We start from the raw sequence: 17,418 nt of genomic DNA, 5'->3' as shown, positions 1-17,418 counted from the left end.
TTGGCCCCCTCCTGAGTCGGATCATTTTTCCCCATCAACACGGGTTCATTAAAGGGAGATCTATATATGACAATATCTTGGCAACTATGGTAGGAATAGAGTATGCATCCTTCTCCAAGCAAGAGTACATCTTGCTGCAGCTGGATCTCGACAAAGCCTATGATAGAATAGAATGGTCCTATATAGAAGAATTCATGGGAGCTTTGGGCTTTGGACCTCGCCTTTGTCACCTCATACGCACACTAGGCGTTGGCAGCCAATCAGAGCTCTTGTGTAATGACAAAATTGTGGGCTCTTTTGAGGTTTAAAGGTCTATTAAGCAAGGATATCCCTTGGCCCCCTTGCTTTTCACCATCGGGTCGCATCCTCTCATTACGATGCTCGAAGCCACGACTGCGCGGGGAGAGATTCAAGATCTGGCATTATCGGGCAACGCCAGCTACTGGCCAAAATGTTCGCAGATGATTCGCTCCTATTCTTGAAGGCGTGCCCTCAAGTTGTCAGGAGAGCTCTGAGATTGTGCAAACATTTGTCGTGGCCTTGAGATCCAAGTGCAATATAGAGAAGTCAAGACTTATCCCCTGTCGGAGAACGACTCTTCTGACCGTGCAGTCTGGACAGGAGAGATTATCTCAAAAGGGAGTGTATTCAGACACTTGGGAGCCCCCGTAGGGGTGGACGTAACCCATAGGCAAAGGTTTCAATGGGTCCTTGAAAAAATAAGCTCAAAAATGAGAAGATGGGAGTTTGTTTTGCTCCCCTTCCAAAGCCCGGACTAGAGTGATTAATGCTTTTATGATCCCGTATATTGCTTTCCTCAGCCCCGTGCTCAAGATGGCTAAATGTAACTGGAAAGAATTCTTAAAACCAGTGAAAAGATTTCTTTGGAAGAACAATACGAAAACCTCGTGGTCATGGCAGTGGGCTAGATAAGAGGTAGTTGCTCGCACGGTAGACCAAGGAGGATTCAGCATTCTTAACCCTGTATCCCATGCTGAGGCCCTTTGTGCCAAATTTATGGTCTCGTTGGCTAAACAGGACCAAGCATGGGCTATCATGACCAAGGAAATGCTTGATGCAGTAAAACTGGGATCGAAAGGGGGAAGTGGAAGGGGGTTGGGATGCACGACAAACTTCTCGCCCCGGAGTGGTCTTATCTTAGATTTGGTGGACTCTCATGGGAACTGATGAGGAAGTGCAAAAGAGCAGCTGAGGTTTTGGGATGGGTGGAAGCAACCAAATACTTTAAGAACTCCATTTTGCACTGGTCCCCTTGGCTCTCTAAAATATTGGGGCCGCCGCAAAGCCCCTATTGGATAGAAATGGCCAGGAATGTGAATAATAAGGGGCTCGTTCGACTAGAGAAATTCTAGGATGGCAACAGTAAGTGTTGGAAAACTGTTGACTCTTCAGCCTTCCAATTTCAATTGAATGGCTTTGAGATCTTACTAGTCTACAAGGTGATGAAAGAGCTTGATAAGGTGATGATGCCAATTTGTGAATCCAATTTTGAATGGGACGCTTGGAGATGGCCCAAGAGTAGCCTCTTTTGGAAACCACATTCTAAAGGCATTTACCATGTTTTAATGCACGAGGCTAATTGGTGTAGCCCCCGCAACAAATTATGGAAGAGACACTGGACAGCAAAATGGTGGGAGGGAGTCATGGAGAACATCTGGAAGCCAACATGGCCTCAGTTTATGAAGATATTTCTGTGGAAAGTAATGTGGGGTGCTCTGTTGACGGGCGTAAAGATACAAGAAAGAGGAATCGGGTCCGATCGTTGCTCGGGGTGCAGAATAACTAGTGAAGACCTAGCCCACCTTTTCATGGGATGCCAAGCAATCATTAGCATGGCTGGAAAAATATGCAAGTGGATTCAAAGGACATGGAAAATTAAGTTCTTCAAGACTGGTCTGTTCTTTGGTAGTAACAGGTTGGGAAGTCATGTTCTTCTTGTCTGCATTCAAGTAACTTCTTTCACCATATTCGGCAAGCAAGGAACCGCCGCGTGTTTGAGGGGGATCTGGCTATGGCAAGCTTTTGTGAAATCGTACAAGAGAGCAGAGTGACGATCCACATGATCGGAGGCAAACAAGCCTCAAAGGACTGGTCTAGAACAATACAGGTCATGATGACATCTTGTAATAAGTAAAGCCTAAGAGTAGTTGTGATTTCTCTATCAAGCAGAAAACTTGCAATCCTTCGACTCTCAAGGCTCGGTCTAACCTTGAGGTTGGTGTAAATTCCTAATGTTCTTAATACTATCCACTCACAATTGTGAGTTTTGCCCCCAAAAAAAAAAAGTCAAAGAGAATGCTTTCTTTTTGCTTGACTGATCTGTGCTTTGGTAGTAACAGGTTGGGAAGTCCTGTTCTTCTTGTCTGCACTCAAGTAATCAGGTACTACTTCTTTCACCATATTTGGCAGGCAAGGAACCGCTGCGTATTTGAGGGGAATCTGGCTGTCGCAAGCTTTTGTGAAATCATACAAAAGAGCAGAGTGACGATCCGCATGATCGGAGGCAAACAAGCCTCAGAGGATTGGTCTAGAACAATACATGTCATGATGACATCTTGTAATAAGTAAAGCATAGGAGTAGTTGTGATTTCTCTGTCAAGCAGAAAATTTGTAATCCTTCACTCTCAAGGCTCAGTCTGAGCTGGAGGTTGGTGTATATTTCTGATGTTCTTAATACTATCCACTCACAATTGTGAGTTTTGCACAAAAAAAAGAAAAAAAAAGTCAAAGAGAGTGCTTTCTTTTTGCTTGTATCAGGATGACTCTTTTTGAAAGGGTGGCTTCTTGATTGGCGACCTTCGGATGCAATGCCTCGTATTGAGCATGGGTTTCTATGTAAATTTTTTTAACAACATAAAAAACGCCCTCCAGAGAGAGAAAGTTATCCTCCTTTACTCTCACTCATGGTTTGTCGGTATTCCAAAAAAAAATAGAGAGAGAATATAGCCTTGCCATTGTCAAAAAAACTAACTTTGGACGCCCGCTTGCAAAGAAGGTATGTATAAGCTTTGAGAATGAAGGGTTGTCCACATCCACATAAAACAACTTAAGAATCTACCTATGCTTACATGTACTTTCCATACAACTCGGAAAATGTATGAAAGGCCACCAAAAGGTGCCAAATCTTCCTAATGTCCAAACTTGTAGAAGATTCCACATCAAATCATCGAGCATTTGAGATATTTTCAAACACATAGGTTATGGAGAAGGGGCCCCTAAATTGATGGCATGGGAATAAAGAGTCTTATGTTGAGACATATGTCTTACACACTTTGCTTTTGTAGCATAAAACTAGTATGATGTCGCCGCCTTCGACGGTGCTATATGGATTTTCTTTCTACAACCCTTGACTTACAATATCATCGTGATTTTTTTTGCCCATATCAATATCTTGTGTAATGCCACATGCCTCAAGGTTCAAGTGTACGTGATTGCATTTGGAGAATGCCCTCTCTCTGCATCTGTTGGAAATAGCCCAGTGCTAATCGACCCTTGCCTTCAAGTTGCAAGCGTATGTGATTGCATCTGGAGAGACACCCTCACTTCGCATCCGTCGAAAATAGCCTAGATCTTGTTGGCCTGCCCAAATTGAGCATATCCCACAATCACTACATTCCAAGAGACATACTGGATGGGAAGTTCCTCAAGCACTTTTTGTGCCTTATGAAGTGCACCACATTTGGCATACATGTCGACCAAGATAGTGTCAAGCATGAAGTTTTCTTTCAACAACTCCTTACACAATCATCGTGAATTCTTTTGCCAATATCAACACCTTGTGTAATTCTTGGTTCCACACTAATTGAAAACGATATAGAGCTTCTTCTTGTACCCAAGTTGGACATATGACATCCCACACACGCAACTCACGAAAGCTACATAGCTATTTAGCACAACCTGAATGTTGGATATGGAGGTGGGGATGGCAATCTTTTGTGTTGGTCAAGGCAGGGTGGAGGAAATACTCAAGAATATATAGATTACTGATTTTCTAAAGGGCACTCATAATTGAGCTTATTCATCACTCTTTTGGAGGCTGCAAAGTCTTAATTTCAGTCATTGTACAATATTATGTGGTCTTGAAAGAAGGATTAAGCACCCTATGGCAGATGTACATGCTTTAGCAATGTCCAACTTCATGTGGCCATCATTGTACAATATTATGTGGTCTTGAAAGAAGGATATTTGCTGATATTTTATTTTTAATGCTCATGACTCAAGTATCACACTATCAATGTAAGTTATTTGGATATATTTGTCAATTTTTTCAAGGTTGAAGAATATATTTGGTTTAAGACATCACCTATTACTCGCTCGTGTTTATTTCAATTGGTGGAATCTTGGGAGATGCTCCACTCCTCAACCAACCCTTGTATGGGCGAAAGCCAAAAACTTCCCCCTGAAAGAGTTCGAACTCTTGCAGGAGAGTTCCCTGCTCAAGGGGCGTTGCACTAACCACTTCACCCAGTGCACTTTAATGACAGCACTTCGTCCACACAAATATAAAAAGAAGTAACCCTACACAGCTCCACGGCACACTCGTCGCTCATTGCGCTCCGCACACCTGACAGGTTCCTTGTCTGCTCTGAGTACTCTCGGGCTTGCTGGAGAAGACAAGCCCTACCTGCCACCTTCCACACGTGTGCGGCTAGACACTTGAACCCCATGAGCTGCCTTCGCCGTCAATTTCTCGAGTGACATCTCCACCTGTGCTCGCATCAATTGAGATTCTCAATATTTTTCGATTTGTTTCCAGCTGGTACCCCCTACTAGATTTCAATTACAGAAAACCATCATCTTTTCCATCCAATATGGGTGGAAAGAATTTTAAGTTGTGTTTAATCACATAACTGAAAGCCAGGGGGGGGGGGGGGGGGGGAAGGGGGGGTTTGCAATTGTGTAGCACCTTTTAACAAAACACAGTCCACAAAATTCACTTCCAAATTTCCCCAGGCCCTTTCACAATGCACTGAGGGAAAGCTAAAGAACAGAGAAATAGAATGTAGATAGGGATATACATATGCAACACCACCACACGACCTTTTTATACGACAAGTTTACAATGACTCGTGTCTTTCCAATGTCATATAGCTTATCAGTTTCTGCACCCTTCGCTTTTACATGTTCCATGTTTTGGGACCTAATCATAAACATGGAGATGATTCTAAAATACTAAACTTTCCAAAACTTTTAGATTCCACCTTCAGGGGGTAGGTGACCATTCCCACTGCCTACGTCAGTCTGCAGGTCATCGTCTGCAGGTCATCGCCGAGGGCTGAGGTCGAGGATGGTGGCTGGACCAAAGCACATCTACTGTTGCTGACTTGGTGTGCAATCATTGGAGCAGACAAGCAATTATTCTGAGCGCTGAGTTGCCATGCAATCATTGCCAATGATTAGAGGAGACAGGCGAAGATTTTGAGTGCTGAACTGGACATTGTATATTGACGTACAGACTGTCAACTTTGCTTCTGAGATTCTGAGAGCTGACATGTCATGTATCCAACAGTCCCCACGCTAATACTGTCTGGTGATGGGGGCCGGATGGACGGCCACGATGGCCTGCCCCCGACCCCCAACCTTGACAAGTCAATCTTCAGAGCCTCCTCTCTAATTTATCATCAGCAATCTTCTCTTTGTTCCACGATTCTCAATTTCCTAGAATTTTCTAATAATTACGCAACAGATTTTCAGGATAACCCTTTCTTGAAGTGTTGTAGCCTGGAGGTACAGGCAACAAAAAAGTTGCCATGTCTCATATGAAGCACTAGTGCACCTAGTTGAGTCTCATACAGAGTAATTTGTGTTCACTATCCACAACACAACTCAACTAGGTGCACCATGATTTAAAAGAAATCAAAGAAAACAAAAAAAGACAGGAAACTCAAGTCATCGAAGGCCGTGAAATGAAAAGACCCATCACAAAACAACAGAAGATTTCAACTATTCACATAACAAGGTGAAGCTTCACTTTGGCATTTTTGTAAATAATAGAATGCAAGAAGGGTAAAGCCATATAAAGTCGTGAAATGAAAGGTGAAATAACAAGGTGACGAAAGTCATGAAGGCTACTGAATTTAAGAGGGGAAGAGATTTATGGGGACTGGGGAGTATGTTAAAATCAAAGCCTACAATCACATGTCATTTTTGTTGTGTTTTATATACAATCATATTGCCCATTATATACACATAATCACAAATTTCTTATATATTACAAAGATCCCCACTTAAACAACAAGAAATGTTCACATTGGCAATGTAAAACAAAATAGAATGAAAAAGAAATCAAATAAAAACAAGGGAAAATTACCAAAATACCCCTCTAATTTGTGGAAATTCCCAAAATACCCTTCAAATTTCAAAAATTCCCAAAATGCCCTTCAAATTTTCCAAAATTCCCAAAATACCCCTCGTTGTGAGAGTAAATTTATCCAAAAATTAAAAAAATTATAGCTTTTCATATGAAGACGGATTGTCTATGAATACAAGATACTAAAACTAGAATTTGAGCTAGTTATGTAGGCTTTGAAGATGAATTGCTTCATTATTTTTAGACATAATTGTCTTTTTTTGGGAGGTAATTTCTGACAAATTACATGCTAAGCACTAAAAACGGATATACATGGTCAAAAAAGAATAAAGATTAGAAAATCGTGAACAATCTAGCTAAAATAGATACAAGGGTATTTTGGGAATTTCCACAAATTAGAGGGGTATTTTGGTAATTTTCCCTAAAAACAACAAAATAGAAGGACCAAAGAACATAGATCTTTATGAGGCCCTTAAATGAAAGCACTTTTTCACAAATAAAAATATCAAAAAAAAACATTTGAGTCCTATGAATGCACTCCTTAATTTCTTATTCTTCAAGGCCTTTTTGAGAAAGCAAAAAAGAACCATTTAATGTAGTAAATCCAAAAGGACATTAAGGGAAGTCCCAATCATCACTGGAAACATTGAAAGTATGCCTACCTCAACTCTCCTCTAAGGCTTCTTTTAGAAAGCCAAAAAAGTAGGTCCAATCAGTAATGAAAATAATAGAATTTCAAATGTTTTGCTAACTCTCTTCTCCTCAAAGGCTTCTTTTAAAAAGCCAAAAACTACCTGATGGGTCCTAGACGCACCATATTAATGACACCTTAAAACAGGGTACATAACGAACTATCATATCACTATGACACATCAATACTCAGTGCAACAATACATAAGCTGAAATTGAAGCGCCAATAATTGCAACTTGCAAAAATGATATTTGTATGTCTACCAAATTACACCAATGAAACATCGAAAGGAAAAGAAGTTAACTCAATTTTGCTTCTACCATTAACAAGATTGACTTGCAATTCCACCACAAACATTCAATTTGTGCTAAAAAAGAAAAGACACTTGCCTCAAAGAAATACAGTCCCCTGGATATTTAGCGCAGAAAATTACAGCCGAGCCGGTCAAAGCCCATGAAAAACATCTGCACAAGTCCAACCATACATTATTAGAGATCATTGTGGCATGCAGCCCGTGTTCAATGAAATTGGTGCTGTCTTGTAAGCCAGTCTATAAATTGACTTGCAGTTGCATCTTCCAAGCACTGACATCACTCTGCACTCAAACTTTCTGCCTCCCACATCAACATATCTGCCAGCTCGTTTCATTGTAGATCAATGAGCAGTTGAAACCATGCAAAAACCTCCATCACTTCAGCAGCTAGCACCTTGTCACCATCGCACTTGTCTCCACTGCAAATAGGTAGAAATTTATCACTGGACTACAAATTCGAATCTGGCATATGCTAACAATGAGTATGCTGATGCTGCCGTTTCTGGAGTAATAGGGCAGCCAGGAATTGCCTTATGCTGAAACCCAGGAATTCTTGAAGGCCTCTTGCATCTATGTACAAACAGACTGGGGAAGGCCACACCAAGATCGACCCATCAATGGTAAGAGACAAAAATCTTTGTCACAAGAGCAAAATGTATCCTTGTAGGTGTGGTGTGTGCTGAATGCAAGCACTAATCTTTCAATGTCAAAGAATTCCATCAAACAAGAGAACCGCATCGGATCAAAGTTCACAAAGGAGGCGATCCCACCAATGGAGTAACATCCATAGGGTAGCTACCAAGAACCCGGAGGAAGCTGGTAAACTCCTGTAACTCAGCTAACGCATTTTGTGCTCTTTTATCTGCCATTGAAGCTTCGAAATCAATGTAGAAGAGATATTCAAAATATTGAGCCGTTCCACTGTTGGTATCATCCACAACACGAAGGGGCTTCTTGCGCTGTGGCCTGCTCTCAATTTTGGTAAGATTGATGTCTCTGAAGGCAAAGGCAGACAAAACTTTGAAAAGGGACCCTGTTGCCTCCTCCTTCGCAAACACAATACTGGTCTTGAAAGGCCGGTCCACCCTAGGAATGATGGGCTCCCGAGCAAGCATTACAAAGCGGGTCACATTCCCCGCATCATCCTGTATGCCATTAGCAAGTATATTCATGCCATAAATGTCTGCTGCTCTACTACTGGCGATGGCAGCCGTGTCACGAAGGTTGTTCTCTGCAATGAATTGTGCGGCCCCAGCCGTGTCATCCACGGCTTCCCGTGCAACCGAAAGCCCCAGGCGCGTGAGGGTGTGTTCACATTGGGCAAGCGCTTGTGGGTGGCTGATGACCCGCTTGAGATCTGCCTTAGAAACCCCTGGCATAGCAAGAAGGCAATGATGTACCGGCAACTGTACCTCACCCACAATATGGAGGCGGTGGCGAAGGAGGAGATCATAGTTTCGATGAATGCTGCCTCCAAGTGAATTTTCAACAGGTAGCACTGCACGATCTGCTAGCCATAGTTCTACTGCTTGAAAGGCAGCTTCAAACTGCTCACATGGAACGGGCTCACATTGGGGGTATGCCTTGCATGCGGCAGCTTCACTATAGGCACCCGGAACACCCTGATATGCCACACGAAGGGTGGATCCATGCATAGGAGCAGGGGCAAAGTCAGATATGGTGAGAGGGCGGGGCAGGTTGAGGTCCTTGGGAGCTGCCAAGCTGTCGTACCCATTAATGCGTACCAGATCTGCTTGCTGTTGTTGCTGCTGCTCCTGCTGTTGTTGCCCAGCATGTCCATTACCCTCCATGCCCACCTGTGATGATACCCGCCCGTTGATGGCTGCATTTATGTTCTTCCGATCCCTGTGATACTGCAAGTGGCCAGTCCATGGAGACACATCTCCACTGCCTCTGTGATGCGGAATGTGTGTTGCAGCAATCCGCATAGACCAACCATGTAGCTGATGAGGCCTATCTGTACATACACTGCTACTTTGTATGCTTTGCCCGAAAAATGAGCTGCATAGTCCCTCACAATCCATCGCACAGCTCTCTCTCTCTCTCTCTCTCTCTCTCTCTCTCTCTGAAGATGCAGCGGGTAAACACACGCACAACGTTACCCTACAATCTTTGCGCAGATACAGAAATATACACACGCACACAACGCCGCAGACAAGACACGCGCATACCGACCACCACAAAACCGTGGGTGTCAAGCACAGAGCCCTCGCGTTCAGTGGTATCGGAGCACCTTCACCGACCACAAGTCAAATACAACCCACATGTTTGTGCTCACACAGCCCATGTCCGTGTGGCACGAGGAAGAGAGGCAGAAAAGAAACTTTGCAAGGCCACATTCTCGTAAGAAACGGCTTTCAAAAACAATAAGAAAGTGATAAAATTGTTATGTTGAATTAAGCCGGTATCAATGATTGGGAAAGGATTGCCTTTAAGCGTCTTGAGCCGATTGAAAATAGAGACTAGCTAGCTGCAAACCATGGCAAACGAAAAAAAAACCAAAGAAATATGTGAGAAAGTCGTCCAACATTCTGCAAATCTCAAAAAATTTGCTAGTATTTTCGGTTTTCTTTTTTGTGAGGAGAAAACTTAATCAGCCGTTTAATAAAAGAGACTTCTTCGAACGTTAACACTAACTAAAATCAAGCTATAAAATGCAAGAAATGTAAAGCCATGTGAAGTTGTGAAATGAAAGGTGAAATCAAAAGAACCAATTAATATGTGTATGTGTGTGTAAAAAATTTACTAGAATTATGCAAGGTGAAGCTTCACTTTAACATTCTAAAACAATAGAATGCAAAAAAAACATATATGTGTGTGTGTGTAAAATTTACTACTAAAATTATGCAAGGTGAAGCTTCACTTTAACATTCTAAAACAATAGAATGCAAGAAAAGTAAAGACACGGCAAGATCTTAAATGAAAGGTAAGTCTCCATCATGCACTCAAACAATGAAAGTCTCCCTAACCCAACACAACACTAAGGATTTCTTTTAGAAAGCGAAAAATCATACTGCTTCAGTAGGGACATTGCTAATAAACCACATCCTATGGGCATTATAAACCGGTTGATTAAGGGGAATCCCCCTCAATTCGAAGGAAAAGTCGAGTGAGACGAGTACAGAAGAGCAAGTGAATGAGAGAGAGAAGGGGGACGACAACACGTGGAGATGAGAGGGGAAGGTTGAGAGAGAGTGATATGTTGTGCATCATCATGGACGAGAGAGAGGTGTGCCATGCGTACTCGTGAGGGCCGACAGAAGCATAGCAACAGGCATTTGCTGATGGGACATCTCGCGGTGGCGAAAGAGAGAGAGAGAGAGAGAGAGAGGACGTGCGCAAAGTTTTGTTTTCTGATTACAAGATTCTCATTTAGAAATTAGTGGGTTTGCCTTCATCGTCCTGCAGGCGAGGGCGGCCAATCGTTTCATGCGTCGATTTGCAGAGCACAGGAGAGATTGCGCACGTCGTGATGCAAGTAGCGGACACTAGGGAGGGTTGTGGAGATTGGCCTTGATGATGCAGGGGGGTGATGGCAACATGCAAATGTGATTTTGTTTTATTAGAGGATATGTAAAGTAGATACCTTGATTGGTTGATGTGTGGATATGGATGGCAAGCATTGCGAATGGCAAGGGGGGAAGAGCGGGGCAAACGCAAGTGTCAATCAAGATGCAAGCCAGGGAGGGCTATCGATAGTTGGGGTGGCCAAGTCACAGAGGCTCTCTCTCTCTCTCTCTCTCTCTCTCTCTCTCTCTCTCTCTCTCTCTCTCTCTCTCTCTCTCTCTCTCTCTCTACTAGACCATGTATATTTGTCTTACTTTTTTCATCCCTATGGAAAACATGACATCGGGCAGAACCAGCGGAGGACAGAGACAAAGACTTTTTGGTCCGTGTATTGGCGCAAGCATTAGAGTAGGACCAATTTTTTGATCTCCTTCATAGAGACAAGATACGGCATGTGATGTCTGAGGGTGAACGAGGACAGAGAGATATGGAGGGTAGCGAGCCTAAGCCAGCACGCAATAATGGCCTTTTGGGGTGGGGGTGGTGGGGGCGGTCAAGAGCATGATGCTGACAACAAGCCTTAGTTTCTTGGCTAATGCACTGCTGGTGGTGAATCTTGGGGGGGGGGGGGGGGGGGGGGGGGGGGGGGGGGGAGGGGGAGGAGCATTGGCGATGGGGAAGGACGGGCGCCCTAGGGAGTGATCGACACAGAGGCAGAGAAGCGCAGCAGCGGCCTCGGGAGCAATTTGGGGGCCTTTGGAGGGTGTGATATAGCTAGGATAGTTTCGCTTTAAAATTGTGAGATTCCAAGAGAATCGTGTGTTCTATTTAATGGGTTTAGAAGAATTGCACCCCTCACATCGCAAAGTAATATTTCAATAGATAATGTACAAGATTCCTTATGTAAATTCGTGTAATGATGAGGGACATTAAAAATTCTCTTCTACTCCTCTCTCTCTCTCTCTCTCTCTCTCTCTCTCTCTCTCTCTCTCTCAAACCCTAACAACAAGAAGCTTCACCTGTTTGCCAGCCTCCCCATTCGCCAACTTTTGGGGCTTGGCCAGACAAGGGGTTGCCGTGTGGGGGGTGTTAGGCATCCAAGCGCTGCCCATTTCATGCTAACAAGTGAACTGCAGCAACCCCCTAACTGACAAGGTGTTTCTCAGCCCTACCTGATCTCTAAGTCACCATCAACCTCATCAAGTGCCTCTCACTTTTCCATTACCCTCAGAAGACTCGTCACCCTCAATTCTTTGTGTTTTGCAACACAAGGGTGCAAGTCCTTAGAACACATAGAAACCTTCAAAAAAAACATCTCTCTCTATTTTCAAGAACGCCCCTCATGCAAAGAGGTCATTCCTTGCCACTGAGACGTGTCCGCCTCTTCACCTCCACCCCGTGGATTCGATGGAATGTATACAAGTCAAAATTCCAACTTCTCTAGGAAGAGAATGACAAACTCAAAGCGCGTCTCACCGCGCTTGAGATCCAGCTCATCTACATGGAAAAGCAAAAACACATTGATGACAAGCGCCTCATTGCCAAGGCAAAGGAGGTTGAGCAAATCATCATCGCAAACACAACTACGATAGCCACCAAGGTTAAAGAAGGCACCGTCGAAGTTCCCTCCAAGGTGGAGGAGTGGATGCAAAAACGCCGACATCGAGAAGGGCTTTGTTGGAATTAGGGTTACAGAGAAACACACACAGCTTGGAGAAGACGAAGGGAGCTCAAGGCACACAATAGAGAGTGTATAACTTAGTGCGCGATGGAAAGATAGATATCCCTAGAGTGATGGGCGTATATACAATGCACGGGGGAAAAAACCTCCTAAAGAGGAAAAAAATGCCCCGGCGGTCCTAGTGTGTTCACACACATCACTACCACATGTATATGGTAACAAATCCCCCCTGGAGTGATGCGGTGAACGACAGCTGGCACATGAGTAAAGGGAAGTGCCATGCCCTGAGGACATGATAAGTCCACAAAGGGGAGTAAGCCCAAAGCTTTGCGGAAAGCTTCAAGCTTCTCACGAGACAATGCCTTTGTGAAAAGATCTGCAAGGTTGTCCTGTGTTGGCACATAAGCCAAGCTGATCTCTCCTGATGAGAGCCTCTCCCTGACATAGTGGTAATGCACCTCAATGTGCTTTGTGCGAGCATGAAAAACTGGGTTCCTCGCAACTGCCAATGCGCTCTGACTGTCAGTGTAGATAGTGTTGGCAGTGTCCTGTCCAACACCCAAATCAGCCATAAGGCGTTTGAGCCATACACACTCAACCATAGCTGTGAAGACTGCCCTATACTCAGCCTCACAACTCGAAGTGGCCACAGTAGGTTGCTTCTTGCTCAACCATGATATACATGAACTACCAAGCATGAAACAAAAACCACTTGTGGACCCTCTCGTGTCAAAACAACCAGCCCAATCTGAGTCCGAAAAAGCATGTAAGTCTAGAGGCAATGATCCCCCCTTGGGATAAAACAAGCCAAGATGTAAAGTGCCACTAAGGTAGTGGAAAATCCTCTTGACAGCCTGCCAATGCTTAGTCCCTGGGCTATGCATAAATCTATTGACCTGTGAGACTGCAAACTAAATATCCGGCCTCAAGTTGCATACATAAATGAGGCAGCCAACAGCAGTTTGATAAAGAGTGACATCAGCAAGATCGCCAGCATCATGTAGACTCAACTTCAAACCTCTTTCCATGGGAGTGGCAATAGGTTTGCAATCCTCAAGTCCAAACTTACATAGCAATGTCTCTATGTAACTTTTCTGACACAAGGCAATACCACCATCACACTGCTTAAACTGTATACCTAAGTAATGATGCAACAGCCCCAAATCTTTCACTTTGAAAGAAGCACTCAAATCAGCCTTAAATTCAGCAATATGTCTCTCATTTGGTCCAGTGTGATCAGCAAATCATCAACATAAAGAACCACAATGAGAAGTACATCACCCTCACGCTTTACATGCAATGTGCTTTCTGTTGGACTGTTACGAAAGCCTTGTTTGACCAAATGAGTGTCAGCTTTCTCATACCAAGCACGAGGAGATTGCTTCAACCCATACAAAGCCTTGTTACAATTGCACACTTTGTCCTCTTGTCCTTTTATGACAAAACCGTGAGGCTGCGTTACATAAACTTCCTCAAATATGTCACCATTCAAGAAAGCAGTAACAATGTCTGATTGATGTACATCCCAACCAAAATGAGCTGCCAATGCACATAGAAAACGCACAGTAGTCATACGACAAGTGGGAGCAAAAGTCTCTTCATAATGTATGCCTTTTTGCTGTGCATAACCCTTTGTAACAAGTCAAGCCTTATGGCGATCAATCTCACCATCCGGCTTGCGTTTCAACTTGTAAACCCACTTCGTACCAATGGCCTTTTTGCCATGAGGCAAATCACATAAAGTCCATGTGTCATTTTCTATGAGTGCATCATATTCTGATTGCATGGCAGCCATCCAGTTTTCTGAATTCTGTCCTTCATCAAAAGACAGAGGCTCCTCAACATCATGTAAGCTAGACACAGCCAAAGCATAACAATCTGATGCATATGATGCATGGCGAGAGCCTGAACGAGTACGACTAGACAAAGGTGCATCCAATTTACTGTCATGCAAAGTGTACACCAGCCATTTTGGCATACCTCTAGCCTGCTCATTTTCAGCCCTTTCTTCATCAAGTACATCATGTACATCTGCATCAGTAATAGGCTTATTTAAAACATTTTTAGAAACCCCCATAGGCTGTACATTTGCCTCATTGGAATTTACATTCGTATTTCCACCACTGAAAAGAGGCAACAAAGTGTCATAAATGTCCTGTGAGCTTACATTACTGTCTCTAGTACATGACAGCAAGGGCCGAACAGAATCTTCCACAAACACTACATCCCGAGAAACCAGAATACGTTTTGTTTGCAGATGATACAACCTGTAACCTTTGCTTTGAGCACTATAACCAACAAAAATACATTTGACAACCTTATCATCCAATTTTCTGCGCTGCACTTGTGGCACCAAAGCATATGCCAAACAACCAAAAACACGCATGTGCTCAATAGAAGGTTTTCTATCATGCCATGCTTCATATGGAGTAATAGACTGCAAAGCTTTCGTAGGACACCTGTTAAGTACATAAGTGGCACACATGATGGCCTCAAGCCAAAAAGAATGCGGCAAAGCTTGACTTTTGACCATACATCGTGCCCTTTCCGTCAGTGACCTATTTTTCCTCTCAGCAACACCATTTTGCTGAGGTGTATAAGGCACTGTACATTGGTATTTTATCCCATGACTAGCCAAAAATGCATTAAATTCATGAGACATATACTCCCCCCCTTGATCGGAACGGAGCGTGCTCATAGAACATTTCCATACATTTTTAGCCATAGCCAGAAATTGTTTGAAGCATATAAAAACTTCGGACTTCGCTTTAAGTGGAAATACCCATGCATGCTTGGAGTAATCATCAATGAAAGTCACGAAGTACAGGTAATTGCCCAAGGACGGAGTTTGCATGGGCCCACAAACATCACTATGCACAAGCTGCAACCTGCATGTGGCCCTAACTAAACCATCCTTTGGAAACTTAGAACGCTACATTTTACCCAGAATACAACCTTCACAAACATGTTTGACAGGTGCTTCAAGAGGCGGCAAAGAAGCAACCATATCAAATTTCTGCAAACGTAGCAAACTGGCAAAATTCAGATGACCAAAATGTGCATGCCAAAGTTTTGCATCTGAAATAGCCTTTGAATCTGCAACAGCATTTGCAAAATTTTGTCCACACTTGTCATACAAAGTGAGCTTATACAGCCCACGGCACAAAAGGCCAGATACAACAATTTCATCACCAAAACTGAGATCATGAACTGTACATCTGTCATCCATAAATTTGACTACAAGTCCAAGTCTAGCAAGTACGGATACAGACAAGAGATTCTTCTTGATCCCAGGTACATAAAGTGCATCAACAAGTGTGAAAGAACTGCCATTAGCAGCAGTAAGCACAATCTTTCCAACTCCCTGAACTGGATAAGAGCCATTGTTGGCACAAATGACTGAATTCCCATGAGGGAGAGACTCGAGAGAGGTAAACAATTCACGATGTGAGGTAATGTGCTTTGTAGCACCACTGTCGAAATACCACACATGTGAATCTGCAGCAACTGACAAGCATGCATCATGGACAACAGGATTGTAACTGCACTCTGCACTAAAAGCCCATTCTGCATCAACATCATCGTTACAGTCTCCTTTTACAGAAGACTCAACAATGGCTGCATTTGTAGTGGAACCAGCATTTGCAGTGGAACCACCCTCTTTCTTCTTAGCCTCTTTTGCCTTCAACTTAGGACACTGCTTGATCAAGTGATCATTAGCTTTACAATAATGGCAACGCATCTTCTTTTTGCCCTTATCACCAGAATTTCCAGACGAATTGCTGCCAGCAGAAGCATTAGGAACATAATTTTTGCCACTTGCAGCAGAACCATAAGAAGTGGCTGCATTGTTGTTACCACCCTTTCTTTGAGAAGCAATAAAAGCCTGTTCAACTGCACGCTGCCTAGTCCTGTTTTTTTTGGAAAGTGACTCTTGCAACAACAATGTGCATAATGCATCAAACTTGACAACTTCTGGATTTCCTTGGGTCATAAGTCTCCAAGTACTAGCAAAAGTCTGGTAAGAATCTGGTAAGGCATCAAGAACAGTCTGCACAAGTGAACTGTCTGAAATGACTTCACCTGCAGAAATAAGCTGCTCATTAATATCCTTGACACTAGCAAGGAAAGTGTCCATATCATCTTCCTCATGCATAATCTTCGACTCCAGCTCTTTACGCAGCAAAGCAATTTTAGCCTCATTGCGACTTGCATAAAGACCAGCCAAAATATCCCAAGCCTGTTTTGCAGATTTTGCTGAACAGATGTGAGGAACAATGGTGCGCTTCACAGACAACGCAATCAATGCATGAGCTTGCGCATCCTTAACATCCCAACGAGCTTGTTCAACCGTAGGCAAAACAACTCTAACACCTGCAATCCTTGCAGCAAGACCTGCAACATCCTCAACATCGCCTACATCCTCAGAACCAGGACGTACATCAATGCCCTGCACAATGTTCCAGACGCCCTTTGACACAAGAACATGTTGCATCATATAAGCCCACATAGGGTAATTGTCCCCATCCAACCTGTCCTCAGCAGCAAACATCTTGAACACATCTGTGTTGTTGTTGTCAGCCATGGTAAATGTTGCACTTGATGTGAAAACTGCCCGAAAATAGGAGAAACGGAACGGGAACAACACGCGGCGCTATATAGCACAAACCGTAGAAGACTGTAAGGCACCTGTTATGCAAAAAACGGCACTGTCAGAAATTCTGCACAAAATGACGAAATTGCCTGTGCAGACCTGCATGTAGTGGAAACGGAGAAAGTGAGCAGGCGTGTACTAGAGCAGCTGGCGACTAAGCCCGGGAGGACGCAACCTACTCTGATACCAATTGTTGGAATTAGGGTTGCAGAGAAACACA

At 43.5% G+C, this 17,418-nt stretch overlaps 1 protein-coding gene and 1 pseudogene across 1 annotated transcript; both read right to left on the bottom strand.

Annotated features, from left to right (window-relative positions):
• Nucleotides 1-3,032: 3,032 nt before the first annotated feature.
• LOC147457418 (uncharacterized) lies at nucleotides 3,033-7,670 on the bottom strand. The gene is made up of 3 exons (XM_086512294.1): nucleotides 7,585-7,670; nucleotides 7,412-7,486; nucleotides 3,033-4,787 (listed from the first exon to the last, which is right to left on the bottom strand). Exons 1-3 carry the CDS (start codon nucleotides 7,668-7,670, stop codon nucleotides 4,670-4,672), a joined length of 279 nt encoding a protein of 92 aa, XP_086368420.1. The 3' UTR covers nucleotides 3,033-4,669.
• A 10-nt stretch (nucleotides 7,671-7,680) lies between these two features.
• LOC147457417 (arogenate dehydratase/prephenate dehydratase 6, chloroplastic pseudogene) lies at nucleotides 7,681-9,646 on the bottom strand (annotated as a pseudogene).
• Between the last annotated feature and the right edge of the window lie 7,772 nt (nucleotides 9,647-17,418).

This window comes from Adiantum capillus-veneris, chromosome 5 (genome assembly GCF_014529385.1).
Source record: "Adiantum capillus-veneris isolate H3 chromosome 5, ASM1452938v2, whole genome shotgun sequence".
NCBI classification, from domain to species: Eukaryota; Viridiplantae; Streptophyta; class Polypodiopsida; order Polypodiales; family Pteridaceae; genus Adiantum; species Adiantum capillus-veneris.
Note: the sequence above shows the minus strand (reverse complement) of the source record. Positions and strands in the feature narration are given on the sequence as shown.

What these genes read in the sequence shown, in the direction of transcription:
- LOC147457418 (XM_086512294.1), bottom strand. Translation starts at nt 7,670, where the DNA reads ATGAAACGAGCTGGCAGATATGTTGATGTGGGAGGCAGAAAGTTTGAG. An exon ending in CTTGGAAGATGCAACTGCAA is followed by an intron (nt 7,487 to 7,584) that starts GTCAATTTATAG and finishes GGACTTGTGCAG; the next exon opens with ATGTTTTTCATGGGCTTTGA. An exon ending in GGGGACTGTATTTCTTTGAG is followed by an intron (nt 4,788 to 7,411) that starts GCAAGTGTCTTT and finishes GAAATCTAGTAG; the next exon opens with GGGGTACCAGCTGGAAACAA.